Source organism: Gracilinanus agilis, chromosome 3 (genome assembly GCF_016433145.1).
Source record: "Gracilinanus agilis isolate LMUSP501 chromosome 3, AgileGrace, whole genome shotgun sequence".
Classification (NCBI taxonomy): Eukaryota; Metazoa; Chordata; class Mammalia; order Didelphimorphia; family Didelphidae; genus Gracilinanus; species Gracilinanus agilis.
Window position 1 is genome coordinate 266,726,895 of NC_058132.1, and position 17,852 is coordinate 266,744,746.

At 33.1% G+C, this 17,852-nt stretch overlaps 1 protein-coding gene across 1 annotated transcript in view; it reads left to right on the forward strand.

Moving 5' to 3' along the window:
- Positions 1-17,852, forward strand: part of BAZ2B (bromodomain adjacent to zinc finger domain 2B) — a 165,489-nt gene that overhangs the window by 88,910 nt on the left and 58,727 nt on the right. The window contains exons 12-18 of the mRNA XM_044669110.1: positions 139-231; positions 354-415; positions 5,196-5,261; positions 7,091-7,156; positions 9,128-9,172; positions 9,420-9,446; positions 10,730-10,795. Of these exons, the coding sequence (XP_044525045.1) occupies positions 139-231; positions 354-415; positions 5,196-5,261; positions 7,091-7,156; positions 9,128-9,172; positions 9,420-9,446; positions 10,730-10,795 (425 nt within the window). The remainder of the gene's footprint in view (positions 1-138; positions 232-353; positions 416-5,195; positions 5,262-7,090; positions 7,157-9,127; positions 9,173-9,419; positions 9,447-10,729; positions 10,796-17,852) is intronic.

Sequence of the window (17,852 nt, forward strand, 5' to 3'; positions counted from 1 at the left end):
TAAATCATCTTAGATGTGCAAAACAAAATTGGACTTTTTCATTAAAAACTCTATTAAGGGTAAAATTATTTGAGACCATTTAAATTAGGTATGGCGTGAAACTGTCATTGATATGCTATGCCTTTTTGTATCTTTCAGAAATAGCAAGACAAGCAGCACAAATAAAGCTTTTGAGGAAACTTCAAAAGCAGGAACAAGCTCGAGTTGCCAAAGAAGCGAAGAAGCAACAAGGTGATCAATTCTAGATGATTGTGAATTTTCATAGTGTCAGTATTGCCATCTTTATTAGCAGGATTTGATACTTCATTCCATATTGGCTAACATCTACCCATGGTTTTGTTTTTTTTTAATAGCAATAATGGCTGCTGAAGAGAAAAGAAAGCAAAAAGAACAGATAAAGATAATGAAACAACAGGTATGTTTGGACACCCAATTTATTTTCCATAATGAAAGCCATGTTTTTGTTTCTACATATGTACTATTTCTATTTAAATTTCATAAATAACTACCTCTAAGATTAATGTTTTACATATTATTTTGTATGTATGGACACAATTCTTTAAGTAAAATTTTACTTCCTTTTTATTGTACTTAGTACTATTTATTTGATTTCTTAGAATAAATGCCACTAAATAAGAGAGATATAATAAGCATGCTATTATAGTTATATAAGAATAAATGTTCATTAAAAAGCTCCTTTTTAATTGAATTTTGAGGATGTATTTAAATCTTGAATATAGAGTAATACACTTTCATAGAGAAAACACAATCAGATGCAACCACTTAAATATATAAGATTTATATCAGCTTCCAAATTTTCCCCCAAAACTGTTTTAATTGATAATCTAATAAATGTTTTTACAACTCTCTTATAGCATTGTTTTTATACCTGGAAGTTTTTATGTGAAAAAAATTTTTTCTACAACCTTGTAAGATATTAAGAAAGACTAAATATTAAAAATATAAGGGGGTAAATCATTGTCAAATATTTTGCTTCAGTCTCATTCCTTAAGTTGCCTAAAAGGCATTAACAATGGAAAACCAAATTTTGGAAACATTTCAGGTTAAAAAGGCTTCCTCTTAAATTATTAGGAGATGTCACTCTGTAATATACTTTCTCTTTGAAGTTAAAAGGTAGCTTTCAAATTAAGGTTACTTGAGCAAAATGTTAAAATTGACAAGTTTTTCATCTTTGGAAATAAAGGAATGTATGAAATGCTTTCCCATCTACCTTTTACTAAGTGTTAGCAATCAAAGGGAGATGGGAGTGTGATTACCATAAATCAAATTTTTTAGTCTTTCCTTTATCATTCCCCTCCCCTCCCTTATTTTCCTATATGACCAGTCCACTTCTATTTGGGGCCATATGTCTTGATGATGACTTATTTTATGCTGCTTTTTTGTATATTGAAACTAACCCATAGGAAAGATAAGTAAATACAAAATATTTTAAGGAAATAAGGGGCATAACTGAGAAATGAGGTATTAAGAAACACTTCACAGATGAGTTGGCACCTGAACTGAGGCTTGAAAGAAGATGAGGGTTTCAAGAGGCAGAGGATTGGTTTGTGAGAATGAGTGGACATGGAAAATATCAATTTTGAAACACAGCTAGTTGTCTTGACTGAATGGAATATAGAGTGCAAATGGGGGGAGCATTATACCAGAAGTCCTTTAATAACACAGCTATCATGTCAGTCTTGCAAATAATTGTGAACCATTATGGAAATTTAAAATTGAACTAGTTCTGAACTAAGGTGAAACCTGAATATAGCGTAGGTGCCTAAACTATTTACCTACCTCCCCATAACCAGTATTTTTTGTCATTCACAATTCTTTTCACAATACAATTTGTCATTCACAAGAACTTAAAACCGTTGGTGAATTTTGATATTTAAGCTACTTATTTTCCCTGGAGAAACCGATAGGTAATTTGGTATTACACTGGCATCATGTTCCAGCTGAATTTTGAGTATGTTTAATATTCTATAAGATTAAAGCTTGAATCTCTCGTGGGGTTCCTATTTGACTTCTTGACCAATTTAATTGGTATCATCCATACAGCCTAAGCCTGCAGTCATGGATTCTGTAAAAGATACCACAGGCTTAACGCACACTTTGGTTCACCCTTTACTCAAAATCATATAGTTTATAAAACCAGCCTCCAGTGTTTTCTTTTACTTGACCAAATGGAGCATGAATTAGTTCAAAGGATAAATCACTTAATTAAAAGGGCATAGCATGATAACATTTAGTAAGGAATGTAGGATCTTTAGGGTAGTTTAGTTGCTCTTGAGAGATATTCAGAAATTTTTGTCTCTGCTCTTCAGGTGTACTGAGAATGTTGAATTGTGAAGGTCCAAAAGAATTCAAGGTGCTTTCTTAGGGCAAAAGCCTCCTGCTGCTACGTCTTCTAGGGAGACTATACTGACATGATCTAGACCAGAGGGCTCACACTTGGAGTTCAGCCCAAAGCAGATTAAAATGTAATTGGTCAATGTTTTAATAAAAGGAATGAAAATATCATACAATACATATAATGTTAATCTGGGCCAGCAGGGATCTATTTCTGTTTGAGTTTGATACCTCTTGTCTAGACTTGCATAAAAGGAAAGTACCACATCTTGCCACCAGATACACCAGTTACTCTTTCTGCTATGTTCTAATCCCATTGGACGGTAGGTGCAGTAGCTATTACCTAGTTCTCTTTTTTAAAAAATCCTTCACTCAATTCCACTGCTGAATATATTATGCCTTAAGGAGGTAAAAGACACTAGAACTACTTTTTATGGTAGAAAAAAACTAGAAATAAGTGAGTCCTCTTTAATTAGGCAATGGCTGCACAAATCACATTATAGAAATTATACAATGTGAAGCAATATGAGGAATTCAGAGGACTATGGGCAGACTTAATAACTGATGACAAGAGTAATTACAATAAATATAATAATGTAAATGAAAACACAAAAAAGGCAATTGGACTATAAGTATGATGGCCTATATTCCAGAGAATGGATGATCACATACACCTTCCTATGAGAGGGAAATGAAGGACCGTAGGTATAGAATGTTGCTTATACTGTCAGACATATTACTATATTAGTTTTCCTTCGTTGTTTTTCTTTATTGCAAGTAAAAATTCACTGGGAAGGAATTATATCCAGAAATTACTTTGATAAAAAGATAAAAGATGTCAGTAAAACTTAAAACCTATCCTAAGAATTCCCTTCCTTGCACATCCATATACAGCCTCCAAGACATAATATTTGGGATCTTTATCTAGACCTCTGATGCCTAATTCATGTGGGAGATATAGTTCAGAGTCTTTGCCCATCCAGACACAAATCTTTTATATATAGAAGCTGTGGCCTTCAACAAAAAGGTAGGATGACATACTACAGTTTTGGAAGGTAGTGAGTCTATTGACTTCAAAAGATTATTTGGTGAAATACCAATCAATTCATCTAGATTTCAGAGAATAAAAAACAATACCATCATGTACCTTGTTACCATGTAAGCATAGTGAAGAAACCAGAATCAGATCAGGCAAAGTCACATAGAAATAAAGTTTCAAAATATACAATATATTTGTGCCTTACTAAGAAGCACAGCAGTGGGTGTTGAGATAGTTCTGGATAAAATAGGAGACAAAGGTTCATAGTTGCAAACTGATATTAGGGTCATAAACCAGAAGACAATCATCAGGTACACTGATTAGAAAGACTACTAGAGATATATCTGTAATTTCATGCTCCAAAAGTGATCATCATTAATAAAATCATCTTCTAGCCCAAAATATGAAGATACACATGCAGATGAACAAACAGATCATGTCTTCCCTTGATCTTCCCAAACCAGTGGGTTTTGATTTAACTCTTAGTTCTCTTTTTCCATTTGGGAATATTAAACTAATAAGTTTTTATTCATAATTAAAATTTTAAAACTAAAGCTGGAATTTTCAGCATCTTCTTTTGATGTACTTTAGAAGCTATTCTTGATAATTTCATGTATGTATGTATGTGAAATTTTATATATGCTCACAAAGGTGAATATATAGATATAATTTTGTTCATATATTTATGTATATATATGCATATGTATATATATATATACATATATATTTCTTTGAGTCCCTAAATATAGTCCTTATAATTTAATAGCAAAACAAATGCAACAAAGTATACCATTTACATAGGAGTTAAACATACAAATTAAGGGAGGTACATTTTTATAAAACACTAGTTCTTCCTACTTAATGAATTTTCAGTCATGAATACTCAGTATTTTCAGAAATTGGTTAATGATCAATAGCTAGATTTGAAAACATTTTATTTATAAAACGAAAATAAAATTTGTAGAAATGGTCCTTACTAGTTCTTTATATTTGTACAGTGCTTTCTATTTTTAAAAATATTTTTATTTGATCCTCACAACATCCCAGCGAAACAGGGCAGGCATTATTTTACAGATGAGAAAATTGAGATCTAGAGAATTTACTTGATGTTATACTGTTAATAGCAGATCCAGGATGGGAACTCAGCTTTCCTGATGCATGGTATATTCCTCTTTGTATTATTCTTTGTTGTCTCTCTTTTACTTTTATCTTATTACTACATAAAGAATTGTCAGCTCTGTGTGGTACTTTTGCTTGTATGTTTCTTCTGGCACTTACTGCATTCTATCTTATATATTTATTTCTTTACATGTTTTATTTCCCCTACTAGATTTTAAATTCCTTGAGGGCAGGGGCCGTGACTGCTTCATTTTTGTGTACTCTAAAGCACCTTGAATAGCAGGGACTGTTTCATTTTTGTCTTTGTATCCCCAGTGCCTGGGACATAGTAGGTGTTTAATAAATGTTAATTGACTTATGTATTGATTGAATAGTGCCTTGCATGTAATAGGCACTCAATAAATGTTTTTTAATTTACTTTTTCATTAAATGCACATAACTTAGTTTGTATCATAGCAAACATTTTGAGAAAAGACATCCTTTAATACTGTAAAATGTGAAGTTGTGTGTGTGGATTGAAGTGTATACAGTTATAAAAATGATTGAAATGTATATAGTTATAAAACTATTTTTGAAAATTGTGGACTTTAAAATGTTTTTAAACATGGATTGTTCTGTCTAAACAATTTTGTTGAATTTAATGTTGTTTTAATATCTTAAACATTTAAAAAATTTCCTACAGGAGAAAATTAAGAGAATACAGCAAATCAGAATGGAAAAAGAACTTCGAGCCCAACAAATTCTAGAGGTAGAACCTTCAGATTTAATACAATTAAGAATTTATACTTTTCAAAGTTTCTATGGATAAATAAAAGACACAAAGTTCATGTGTTTTGTATTCAGTAGGGAAATTCCCTTAGTAACTCATCCAAAATCTACTTATTTGTTATTTCAAAATTACAAATAATTCCAATATTAAATCTGTTTATCTGATTTTTAGGAAGCACAGAGACAATTACAAGTAATTAACTTGAAGTCTGAGATAGGTTCTTAAAGTCAATCACACTGACAATAGCGAAAACTGACAGTTGACAGATAACAAGGGAAAGGGACATTTTTATAAAACACATACAAGAACTCAAAAGGGATAGCATTTAGGGGTCATTTAATTTAAGGATAAAAAAATCCAAGATAGTCCAAGCAACTATACCTGCCTTAAGGACCTCCCTATCCTACATCAGAGTTCTTAATTGATGTTCATAATATTTAGTCTGAGCCCATAAGAATAGATTATGTAATACACACTAGCCTATGTTTTGGGTGGAAGAGAGAGCACATAATGCATTTAAGAGAGGTTTCCTTCTAAAATGATTAAAATAAAACAAGTTATAATATCAAAAGGTGTAAACACTGAGCTTTCCAAAGAACTTGGTTATTTTGGAATGATCCATTTTCCTAAGTGTCCCAATTTGTAGTATATATTTTCATTTAGAAATATCAGTTGAATCCATGTTTTTCTAACTATGGTCTAAATGTACTTCTAATTTAGCAATCATTTCTTTAAATAGTCATGCATTGAAAGTAGTGGATATTTTAAAATTTGAATTTGTAGCTTTTGTTGACATAATCCTGATAACCAAAACTTCATATTTAAAGAAATATAGTAGTTTCTAGAATATGTAAAAACTTTTATAATTTAACCTTATTTTGGGCATAGAAAATTTTAAAACTGTTTTCAGTTTTAGATACTAATTTCTAATCTGTAATTCTATACATATTTAAAATATATCAAATGGATAATGCTAAGTATTCAAGTCCAAATAAATGGAAATAAAATGATATCAGCACACATTCGTAAAGTTCTTTAAGCCTTACAAAATTCTTTATATATGTTATATAGCTTATTATTTTTAAAGATTAAAAATAAACTAATTTAAAATCTTTTCATCTTGAACTAGACAAATTAAAAGTATTGTGAATTTAGAAATGTTGGTATATTTTAATTGTTTATAGATAGATTCAGATAAAAGAAATGTACTTCGTAACATAAAGGAACTATGATTTTTTTTTCATGTGGTATTTCCTTTACTGATAATTATAAAAAGAGATTACATTTATATAGTGCCTTAAGGTTTGCAAAGTGCTTTATGTAAATTACCTCAACGGAGATTTCAGCCTTCCTCAAAACTTAATACCTCATTCTTGAGCTTCATTAGAAACAGTAATCACTTGATGGCCAACACCCTGGGGTTGCCTCTCTAGACTTCATAAGGCTGGTCTTCAGAAGGTAGTCACTGTGTGGCTGGCCCATCTTTGAAGAGTCCCCAATTTATTGGGTCATGCCAGAGCTTTCACTCCACTCAAAAGGTCTTGGAGACCACCAGATTGTTTCTGTGCCACAATAAGACATTAAGCAAGGGATTTTACTGGAGGAAATACATTTTATATGTGCAAATTCTAAATTAAAAATTTACCTAAATCTTTCTAATGTATATCGGGGAAGAAATCTGTCATAGTATCATGTGTCATGTATTGTTTTGCACCTTGTGAGACATATAGCTTCCTTTCAATTCTGAGATTATTTTCAAGTTATAGTGGTGCTGTTGCATGACTTTGAGACCTGTTTTGCATGCACAGGCTAAAAAGAAAAAGAAGGAAGAAGCGGCAAATGCCAAATTATTGGAGGCCGAGAAACGAATAAAGGTTAGTTTAGCTGAGCATCAGAGTTTTTATTTTTTGAAAAATAAAAACCATGTGATTGTCTATGATATGTCAATTTATGAGAATTGTAGTACCCAACATTCTCTGAAAATGTTTAGCAAAGCTATAATGTGTGAATTATATGTATGTTTCTGCCTATAGTAACATAAATGTATTTGTCCTACATGCTTTGTCTGATGCTTGGTTTGAGCAAAAGTAGACTTTTATTTTTAATGTAAATTGATATATAAAACCTGCAGTTTTATTTGGGCAAAGTGCCTCCTCAGTTTCATTTTCTTTGTTGCATTGTGTGTTATAATATGTTCCTTTCCTGTCTTGCTTTCCCCTTACCACTTAGTTTTCTTTATGTCCTAGTGACCAGATCAGGAACAATCCAAAATCTTGACCAACAATAGTCTTTTTACTTATTTAAAAACAAACAAACAAAAAAGCCTATGTGACTCCATGGGGTAACAGGAAAAATCCTGGGATAGAGTTAGGTTGCCCAGGTTCAAATCAGGGCTCTTACAGTCACTAGATATGTGCCTACGGACAAATCATTTAATCGTTCTAAGCCTAATCTTCCTCATATGTATAAAGAATATATCTAATCACTAAAGTATTACCTGTCTCCCAGAGTTGTTGTGATAGTGCTTTGTAAACCTTAAAGCACTATATAAATGTGAGTTTTTAATATTTCTTTGACAGTGCACCTACCCATTCATAACAGCAGTTATTAATTAGGAATATTGCTACCTACTTACATATTTGGGCTTCTTGTTTTTATTTGCATGGTGAGTTGTAGGTGTCAGATAGAAACAGTTGCCTGTAGGACTTGCTATGTAAAATCAATTTGTAGCTCTCACAAAATTATGCTTCTAGTTGCTAGCCAACAGCCAATCAGAGAAGGGAAGAAATGATATTTCTACTAACTGGGGCTAAATAACATTCAAGTTCATATAGCATCAGCCTATGTATAGTGGCCTCCATCACTAGAGGAACGTGAATTGTCTTACCTTTCTCCTCTTTCACATTTAATATCTCAGGCTGTTTCCTTTATGTTATTCCTTTTCCTTCCCTCTCCTCCTTTAACCTAATTTCGACTCGATAAAAAATTTTAGGAACATGAGATTTCAGGCCACAATATAAACTCACCCTGGCATCTGGAAGTAGAGTAGAATGGCTTTGGCATCACAGAACCTGGGCTTTTCTTATTACTTGTGTCCCCTTGACCAAGTCACTTCATCTCTTGGGACATCAATTTCCTCTCTTATGTGTGGACTAAATTATAGATAAATTCCCCATCTAGCCCTATAGCCAATGATCCTCTGTGTGTCTCATTTTAAACAGCTAATCCCTTGAAAGTCTTTTAGTATTGATATATTTAAAGATTAAAATAAATGCTGCTAATCATGTTTGTTTTGATCTTAGTCTGTCAAAGAGTAAAGAGCTCTCAACATTTTGAATAGACATAAGATTTCATTTGTGGTCCCTAATAGGTGTTTCCTTTATCACCTTACTAAAGAATATACTTGCTATGTACAACCTACATGATATAACTTGTCATTCTGGGGAAAAAGGTAGTAAGGAGTGGGGGGGGGGTAGAGAACATGAATTGTAAAATGTCAGAAAACAATTATTAAGTATTGCATTGATGTGTAATCTGGAAAACATAAAAATTTATTAAAAGAATGTACTTGCTATATCAGTACTGCCAAAGAATTAGCTGAATTTGGGATGTCCTGACATTCTTTAGCAAATTCCTTCAGTAAAAATGCTATCGAGGATTGCTGTTGGGACATTTTATCTTAATACAGGTAATTAGGGCCATTCCTGAAGCTTTGGTTGGGTCATACAAGTTTTATTCAGTTGAGAGAAGTCAAACCTAAATCATAGTTCTTTCAGTATTTTCTAAATCTTCTGGGTAACTCTTGCATAGGTTAACTCCCAACTCCTTTTTTTCTTCTTTTTAAGGAAAAAGAAATGAGAAGACAACAAGCTGTTCTTTTGAAGCATCAGGTCTGTATCTGTGCAGTTAGCCCAACCATTGCAAATGCTAATTTTTAACTACTTCTTGAGCTATTTGGGGAAAATCTTCAAAATATTTTCTTTTTTTAAATTTCTGATAAGTTTCTTGCTTAAGTTTTTTTTTCTTTATCTTACAGTGTATTGCCTGCTTTGGTATTGGGGTCTTTTGGGGATTATAAAGTGGTTTTATGACTTTGTGATTTCTGTTTCATAATGTTGTGCCAACTCTTTCTACCAGGAGTTGGAGAGGCATAGACTAGATATGGTATGGGTATGTTTATTTTTGTACATCTAACACCGCATTGTGATTTGGTTGTGATATGGTTGTCATAGCAATGCATAAAGTGTAGCACTGGCTGCTGTCATATTACATACTGCTGCATGGCTTTACAGCACAGTGCATTGCATACATCTGCTTGTCTGTCTATAAAGAAAGTATGACTTGTCTCAAACGTTTATAAATTGAATCCATTTATGAGGCTGCTTATGAGAAATCTATATTACTGATGTCACTATATAAGTTGGACCACTTGTAAAATTAGGTATTCAATTACTGTGAACTCTATTCTCCCATCATCCTAGATGCAAAACTGCCATTAAAAGCAATGGGAATTTTGGATACAGCTTGATGGGAGGTTATGAAATTTATATTACTTCTAAAACCTAACTTTGCAGATAAATTTGTTTAGCTAAAATACAGGAAATAAATCCCTTCTGTGGGAAGGGAATTTAAATTTTTGGATAAAATTTTGGATTAGCTACCATACAAATGGCTAATATTTTGATTTGAAAACAAAACCAGACTTTCTAATTACACTGGGGCAAACTTCATTTTAACATTTTATTATGTGTAGCTCAGGTTCCACTTAATAATTACTAAGAGAGCCCCTGGTGCAGCATTTGTCACCTTATGTAGTGCACCAAGGGACAGACATCAGTAAATAGGAAAATCCTCTTCCATTCATGTTTGTGTATAAACTGTGACTAGTGTAATTAAATTGCTATAAAAACAGAGAAAATACAGCATTCTAATTTGTTGGTGCCTTATTGGCTTTACAAATTAGATTGTGCTACTCAAAGAAAATTATCATTTTTCCTAAAACCACAAAATTGAAATGATTACATATCAACTTATATCTGCTCTCAAAAATGACCAGAAGTCAAGCCTTCTGTTTAATTGGCAATATGTAAGTACCTGCAGGCTTTCGAATAGCAGATGTAAGGTAACTGACCTGTTCCAGCCAACCATTATGCTTTTCGTTCTGCCAGCTTTGGAAGGAGCATCACAACTGACCATAAGTAAATCCTGTATGCTTATGTTTTACACTGTCTCCATGTTCATTGCTTTACCTTTTTGCTTTTGATTGTTCTTGTATTTGCTTTCTAAACCTGAACTAAAACATGCACAGACTTGGCCATTCTTGTCTTCTATTTAGTATTTACCATGACTTGTCTATTAATGCTAAACATGCTCTACCAAGTTTAAAATTACAAATCACATTGCTAACTGTGGTTGAGGTTTTTTCCTAATTTTATCTGCTCTAATAGGAGAGAGAGAGACGGCGACAGCATATGATGCTTATGAAAGCTATGGAAGCTCGTAAAAAAGCCGAAGTAAGTGCATATTTATATAGGAGGAAAATTCCTTTCAATTTAAGGCTATCTTTTCATCTATAAAATAGATGCTACATTGAAATCAAATTGTGCCTGATTCACCAGTTTCACAAGCAAACTAAAAGGTAGAGATAGAATTTTAGCATACAAAAGGGAATGGAAAGGTTCCCACAACTTTTTAATTAATTTATTTTTTTGACTCATGTTTACATTTTTTTGGTTAAAACTGTTATGATTTGTTTGCATAAAAGTGAGCTGTTAACCCCAGTGGGTAGAATTTTGAATTGACAATATATATCCCAGTCTATTTTGTGCTAGATTGGTCTTCTGATATATCCATGATTAAAAAACTATGGAGCAGCTAGGTAGCTCAGTGGATAGAGAACCAGGCCTGGAGATGGGAGGACTTGGGTTCAAGTCTAGCCTTCCTACTCGCTTGATTCTAAGCAAGTTACTAAACCCCAATTGCCTAACCCAGACCACTCTTCTCCTTTGGAACCCATACCTAGTATTGATTCTAAGGCAGAATAATTTTTGCTATTGATAGAATAGCCCAAAATAATTATGCTATATAAAATACCACACAGAACAAGCATAGGTTAGAAAGTAGTTGATAAGAATGTTCTGTAACAAGGCTAAACTGATAGTAGAAAGGTATTTAGGTGAGATGAAGTCTCACTTTTAAAGGAGCATTTATTAAATTTCTTCTGCCTGTATACCTCTTCAGTTGGCATAAAAACAAAACAAACAATAACAAACATAAACAGGCCTCCTATTCTTGCCCAACAACTTAGAATACTTAGTATCTGATATTTTCATTGTGAGTACTCATTATACTGGTACAAACCAAAATCTCCACGCACCTTGTCATCACCCTGTGCATGGATCATCCGTTTTATGATTAAGCTTCTGTAGTGCACTCTAAACCTTTTTTTTGTTGTTCTTGTTGATTTTTTAAAGTATGCTAGGGATATCAATATTCTACCTAGATTGTCCCTTAGCTTAAATTCTTAATATATGACTGGTTTTATATAGTCTTAATTTTTTTAAATGCATGTCATTAGTTACAAACTTTAACTTATTAATACCCAATGTGCATCTTTCCATTATACAGTTATTTATTATTTTAGTCTGTCCTTGTGTTCCATAATTCACAGCAGTTGTATAAGTAGGAGATTGCTAGAAGTATTTTTAATATGGGCTTTTGTAGCAGTTGTTTAACAACAGCAACAAAACCTTACGAAAGTTAATTAAATGTCATTAAATGCTTTTCTGAGGCATCGGTTCTGAATATCATCATTATTTATTTGTGCCAGAAATAAAAATATAGGTAGCCTCCCACTACAAATAACAAAGACGTGTTCACTGCTTTCTCAGGCTAACATTTCATGGTCCGTTGGGTCACATTTTCAAAATCATTGTGGTTTTTTTTTTTAATTATTTGCTTGACTAATAAGAACTCAGAACTTTCCTCTCAGATCTTTCACTTCCTGTGATTAAGCAATGTACATAAAAATGCCTTGTAGCAGCCAAAGTATTTTCAGTAAATGTGACTTTGGAACTGTTTTGCAGTCAAGTAAAAAAAAAATACTATTCATATAAATTCATTAACTTAAAAAGCCTACTTCCAAATCCTTATGAGTCACTTTTCTTTCTACCTTACAATCATTTATATTTAGAGACCTAAGCCATTTGGTTAAATTGTAAAGGACTAGCTGCTGAACGTGTTGTGTAGAAAGCACAACTCAGTTCCTGAGAACCATTTTCTACGTAAGTTGTTACAGAAAATAAAAATGGAATCATTCAACATTTATTAAATTATAACCCGTTTTTTGATAGATGATTACTTGAGTAAATAACACAGCTCCTACCTTTAGGAATTTGTAATCTACATTAAAATAGTAGAATGATGTGTTAAGCTTAGTCAAGATTATGAAGCAGCATTTCTTTTTGATGTTTTTCAACCTCTCCTTTCCCTGTCCTTTTTTTGTCTGAATTCTTTGTATTTATTTGCCCATTTCTGCCTTTCTGTGGTGGCTTCTCCATATGTTCAGATACCCATTATCCTTCTGTTCTCTACCCTCCTTCCTACCAAAACCTGCTATGGAAAATTATCTGTCAAATCCATTGACAGGAATGTATTTACAGTCACAAGTACGTCACTACTTGACACTAATTATACTTATTTCTGTCCTCTGGGTCTCTTGACTTCCCAGGTGCTCAGAAGTGGGAGCTCAGGACTATATTTTACAGAGTTACATCACAAACTCATCGTTCTTTCTGATTCATAACACAAATGGTTTCAAGCCTGTTGTTAATACTGTCTTCATTTTGCCCGTACTCCACCACAAACAGGGATTAGCTTCCAGTGATTAACCAGTGACAAAAGAGTAGGAAGGTTTTAGGAGAGCGCTTAGTTGGGAGGCAGAGAAAACTACCTCTATCCAGATAAAGTTATATGCTGGTTCTTGGTCCTTAGATTACATAGACTGCCCTAAGTAACATTTTGCTAATCAATGTTACTTAACGTTAATATTATTAATAATTTTTACCATAACACCAATGTAGTGTTCTCTGGCCAATATCCATTTGTTATATTCCATGGAACTATTTACCCCTTGTAATGTTGTTTTAACTAACACGTTTTTATGGAAACATTTGACCATACCCATAACCCTGACTTTTTTCTTCCTCAGCTTCTTTCTTGTTTTCCATCCCTTAACCCACACTAGCATTCCAATGGTAACATTAGTGAATGAAAAATACCATCTGTACTTTCAAATAATTAGATTTTGTGCAGCATTAATTTCTGTGTGAGTAAAAAAAATGGACAAAGTTGAAGTTGACTAAGTTAGCAGCTTTTTCTTTCCTCGCCTATCTGTGCAATAGACTAATTTTCAGATCCACGTTAAAATACTATCCTTTTGGGGGGGGGGGAAATCCTTTGAATAAGGGTGAATTATAAAATAGAAAAATGTGTTAAGGTTGTTAGTCAACTATTTTGCTTACATAAGTTTAAAATTTATTCAAGGTTTATGTAAATTATTAGAATACTAAAATTGTTAAAGCTATTTGTGTTCATGAATTTCATTAGATTTAATGGAATATATCTGCTCTGTGTAGGTATAGTAGTTGTCAATTTAGCTAAGTAAAAATAACCAAGATTGTCAGAACTTGTATGTCATGTAATTACTTATATTCACAGCAGTCTTTTTTGTAATGCTTATGCTCTAAAAATAATTTCATTTTAGTTCAGTTATTCTCATAGAACCTCCAAACAATTATAATTAATATCAAAAATAGTTAAGAATAAAAAAAATCAACCAAAATTAGCTTGCTAAATCAATATATAATTTGCCCTAAATCTCAATTTGTTGACAAGAAACAAAATTATTTGCAAAATTAATCACAAAATAACCTAGATTTGTTTTTACTTCAGATTATTGTTATAATTATGGTCATTTTGGATAAGAACATAGGAAGACAAAATGCATTATAAAAGAGTTTACTATGTTGAACATGTGTGCCTAAATTTATTTTCCAAAGGATATTTAAAATTAAATAATAAACTCATTTTTCTCTTTTGCTTTTTTCATTGTACAATAATATGCCAGCTTCTAGAAGCTTGCTATCTTGAAAAGAGTGCTAAATTTGATATCAGAGAATTTAGAGTTGAACTTAGGCTTAATTATTTATTACCTGCATTGCTTTAGGCAAATTAGTTAACTTCTCTAGGGCTTCAGTTTCCTCTTATTAAGATGAGGAGGTTAGACTTGGAAGATTCCTTCCAGTTCTAAATCTGTGATTCCACAGTCCACTTAGGGAAGAAAGCTTTCTTTCAGCTCCTTCTGAAGTATGAAAGCCATTCTTGTATACATTTAAACTAATACTCTCTGTTTGACTCACTCTGCCTAATGACTTCTCCCCCCTCAAGCTTGTTTTCAGTAAGAAATACCAGACCTCAGGTTAAATTGTGTCTTGCCTTGACCCACACAATCCACCTTTGCCTTATGTTTAGCTTAGATTTCTTGATCTTATTCCCAGTCTTCCTGTCCAAGTTAAGCCATCTAGAATTAATTTGTTTCATCAGCTTTTCTAGCCTTTAATGTGAACATTTATTTGTAAACCTGTCTTTATCTTCAAGAAACTTTTTACTAAGAGAGCATACATCCTTATCCTTAATTTAGATATCCTTTAGAGCTGGGTCCTGTCCTCTATTCATTTTCTGCCTACATTCCTGCCCTTGCTGATATTAACTGCTCTCATGGGTCCAAGTATTATTTCATTCACGTGACTCCCAAATCTATATATGCAGCTCTAATCTCTTTCTCATTAACTACCTGCTGTATTTCAGGTCCTGGATAATCTCACACATATCCCAAACTGAATATTTCTCAAACAGATCTCAGTATCTCCTACTAATTCAACCCTTCCTTACAAACTTCCTGATTTCTACTAAGGGCATCAACATTCTTTCAGTGACCTAGATTCAAAACCTTGGAGTCATCCTTGATTCTTCCCTTTCTTTTATACCCCTTAACCAATTTACCAAAACCTGCTGTTCTTCCTTCACAACATTTTTCATATGGCTCCCCATCAGTAGTACAGGCCTTATCAATTCTCAGCTAGATTACTGTACTACTTTATTCTCCTAATTGGATTCCCCTCTTTTGTTCATGTCCCAAGTCAAGCAGAGCCTCACCAAACTATGTTGAAGGTCTCTGGGAAGAAAAAGTAAAGATGAAAAATAGTTTCTATTGCTTATGTTATCTATACAGTTGACAAAACAATCTTCCTGAGGCATGGGTCTGACCATGTCACTCTTTTTCTCAAAAAATCTTCAATAGCTCCCCACTTCCTATGGAATACAACACAAATTCCTCAGCTTGGCATTTAAAATCTCTCTCTAATCTGCCTTTTACCAGCCTTCCCAGCCTAATTTCATGCTACTATTCAGAGTTTTGACTAAAATAGATTGCTGTTTTCAGAACTATTGCTCTGCCTCCTATGATTAAAATTGAAAATCCTTCCTAATCTCTGCTTCTCAGAATTCTTGTCCTCCTTTAAGTTTCAGTTTAAGTTCTATTTCCTCCAAAAACCTTTCCCATAACTTGAATTATTAATACTCTGTCCCATCTCAATTTTCCATTCTATTTAAAGCTATAAATTTCCTCCTGGTTTTAGACTTTGAAGACACAAAACCTCTTTGTAACTATCAGGAATAATCAAAAGGCAACTCTTTTTCTTAACACCTGGCTGCTCTTTCTTTTAATGAGTTCCCAGAACCCACTGATAAGTTCTTTAACATGCGCAATCTTCCTGTCCAGTGTTTAGCACAGTGCCTGACACATGTACTTAATAAATATTGAATTGAATTGATTGTTACCAAGGTATTCCTTTCCCCCTTATGGATGCACCACTGAAATAACATTTGAGATTAATCATAATAGGAGACATACTTTCTTATGAGGCTCAAGATAAAGATTTTCTGAGATCTTACTGAGACAAATTTGCATTAAGGATTTGTTAATTTATTTCACCTACTAAGTTTGATTCTCTTTCTTAAAAAAAAAAAAACAAAGCAAGGAATTCCAGTTTTTTTATGCATTTATTATGGGACTTCAATTTCCTTGACAAATGGTTTTCCCATGGATTCCCAGTTTTTTAGAAGAGTTTCTAAAGAAGAGACATGGAGATGAATAGAATGTGGACTTCCAAACTCAGTATTACCATTCTTTGTCCTCCAATACTGCCTGTTATCATCTATTTCATGACTTGTGCACAATTTCCCCCCACGTTTTCTCATTGAATCTCAAAGCCTTATGGACCAGTAAGGCCATTTAGGCCAATTTATACCACTACCTGCTAACTTTTTTTTTTTAACCTCTATTTTATCACACTTTCTCTAAGTCTTCTTTTTTCCAGACCCAGTATCATTAGATCTTTCTATGACTTATTCTCCAGACTTCTTACCATCCTAGCCTGGTTTTGGCGTGGTGTAGTAGAAAGAGGACTGTATTTGGAATCATAAGACTTGAGTTCAATTAGCAGCTTTTCCAATTACAATCCATATGGCTTTGAGCAAGTCATTTAGTCTTTGTAGGCCTCAGTTTATTTGTAAAATGAGGGGATTGCATTCAGTGAATTTTGAGGCCTTTTTCCAAGGCTAACTCTTATGACAATCTTTTGGATCAGCCCCAGATTGTCAGTCTTTTCCTAAAACGTTGTGCCCCAAATAATATGGTTATTCAGATATGGCCCAGGATATTGTAGAATGCAGTGATACCAAAGTCTTTTTGTCACTGTTCTTTCCTCCATATAACATATAACCAGGTGGTTTGCAGCCATAATAACATGAAACACCTAGAGACCACCCCAAATTCAGAACCATTAGTTCTGGTTATTTGAATTGAATTCACTAAGTATTAAATGACTACTACATGTCAAGCATTAAAACAAATCAGCTCCTGTTCTCAAGGAGCTTGCATTTTCTTGGAGATGTTCCCAAGTTTCTCAATATTTAATTACCTTCTGAGCCCCAGCACAAAGGCCCTTCTGTGAGGAGAGAGAAACTACACAGAAAGGTATTCACACAATCATTACATTGATATAGCTTCTTTCTCTCATTTTGGAGATGATAAATGAGAACTGAGAAATGAAGTCCTTTTTTACATTTGTTGAATTCACATGGTTTCCTTCCACTGTGAAATATGTGATAGTTAGCAAAGTTTGAGCTTTGTCTGAAGGTTTTCCACACATTCATTACATTCATAAGATTTTTCTGATATTAGAAAGAGATGAGTAATGGATGTTATATGTTAAAAAGGCTTCTCTCCATTATGAGTTCTCTGATGCTTAATAAAAGGGAAGGAGTCAGAGAATGCACTCATATTCACTGTATTTATAGGGGTTTTCCCCAGGAATATCCTAATGCTGAATTTTAAGGTCTAACATAGTCTGTTCTGTAACTGGTAATCCAGTTCCCTATTACAGAATTCCAAATAACTGACCAAATCTAATCCAAGACAAATGAACCCATCATGTTGTTTTACCTGCA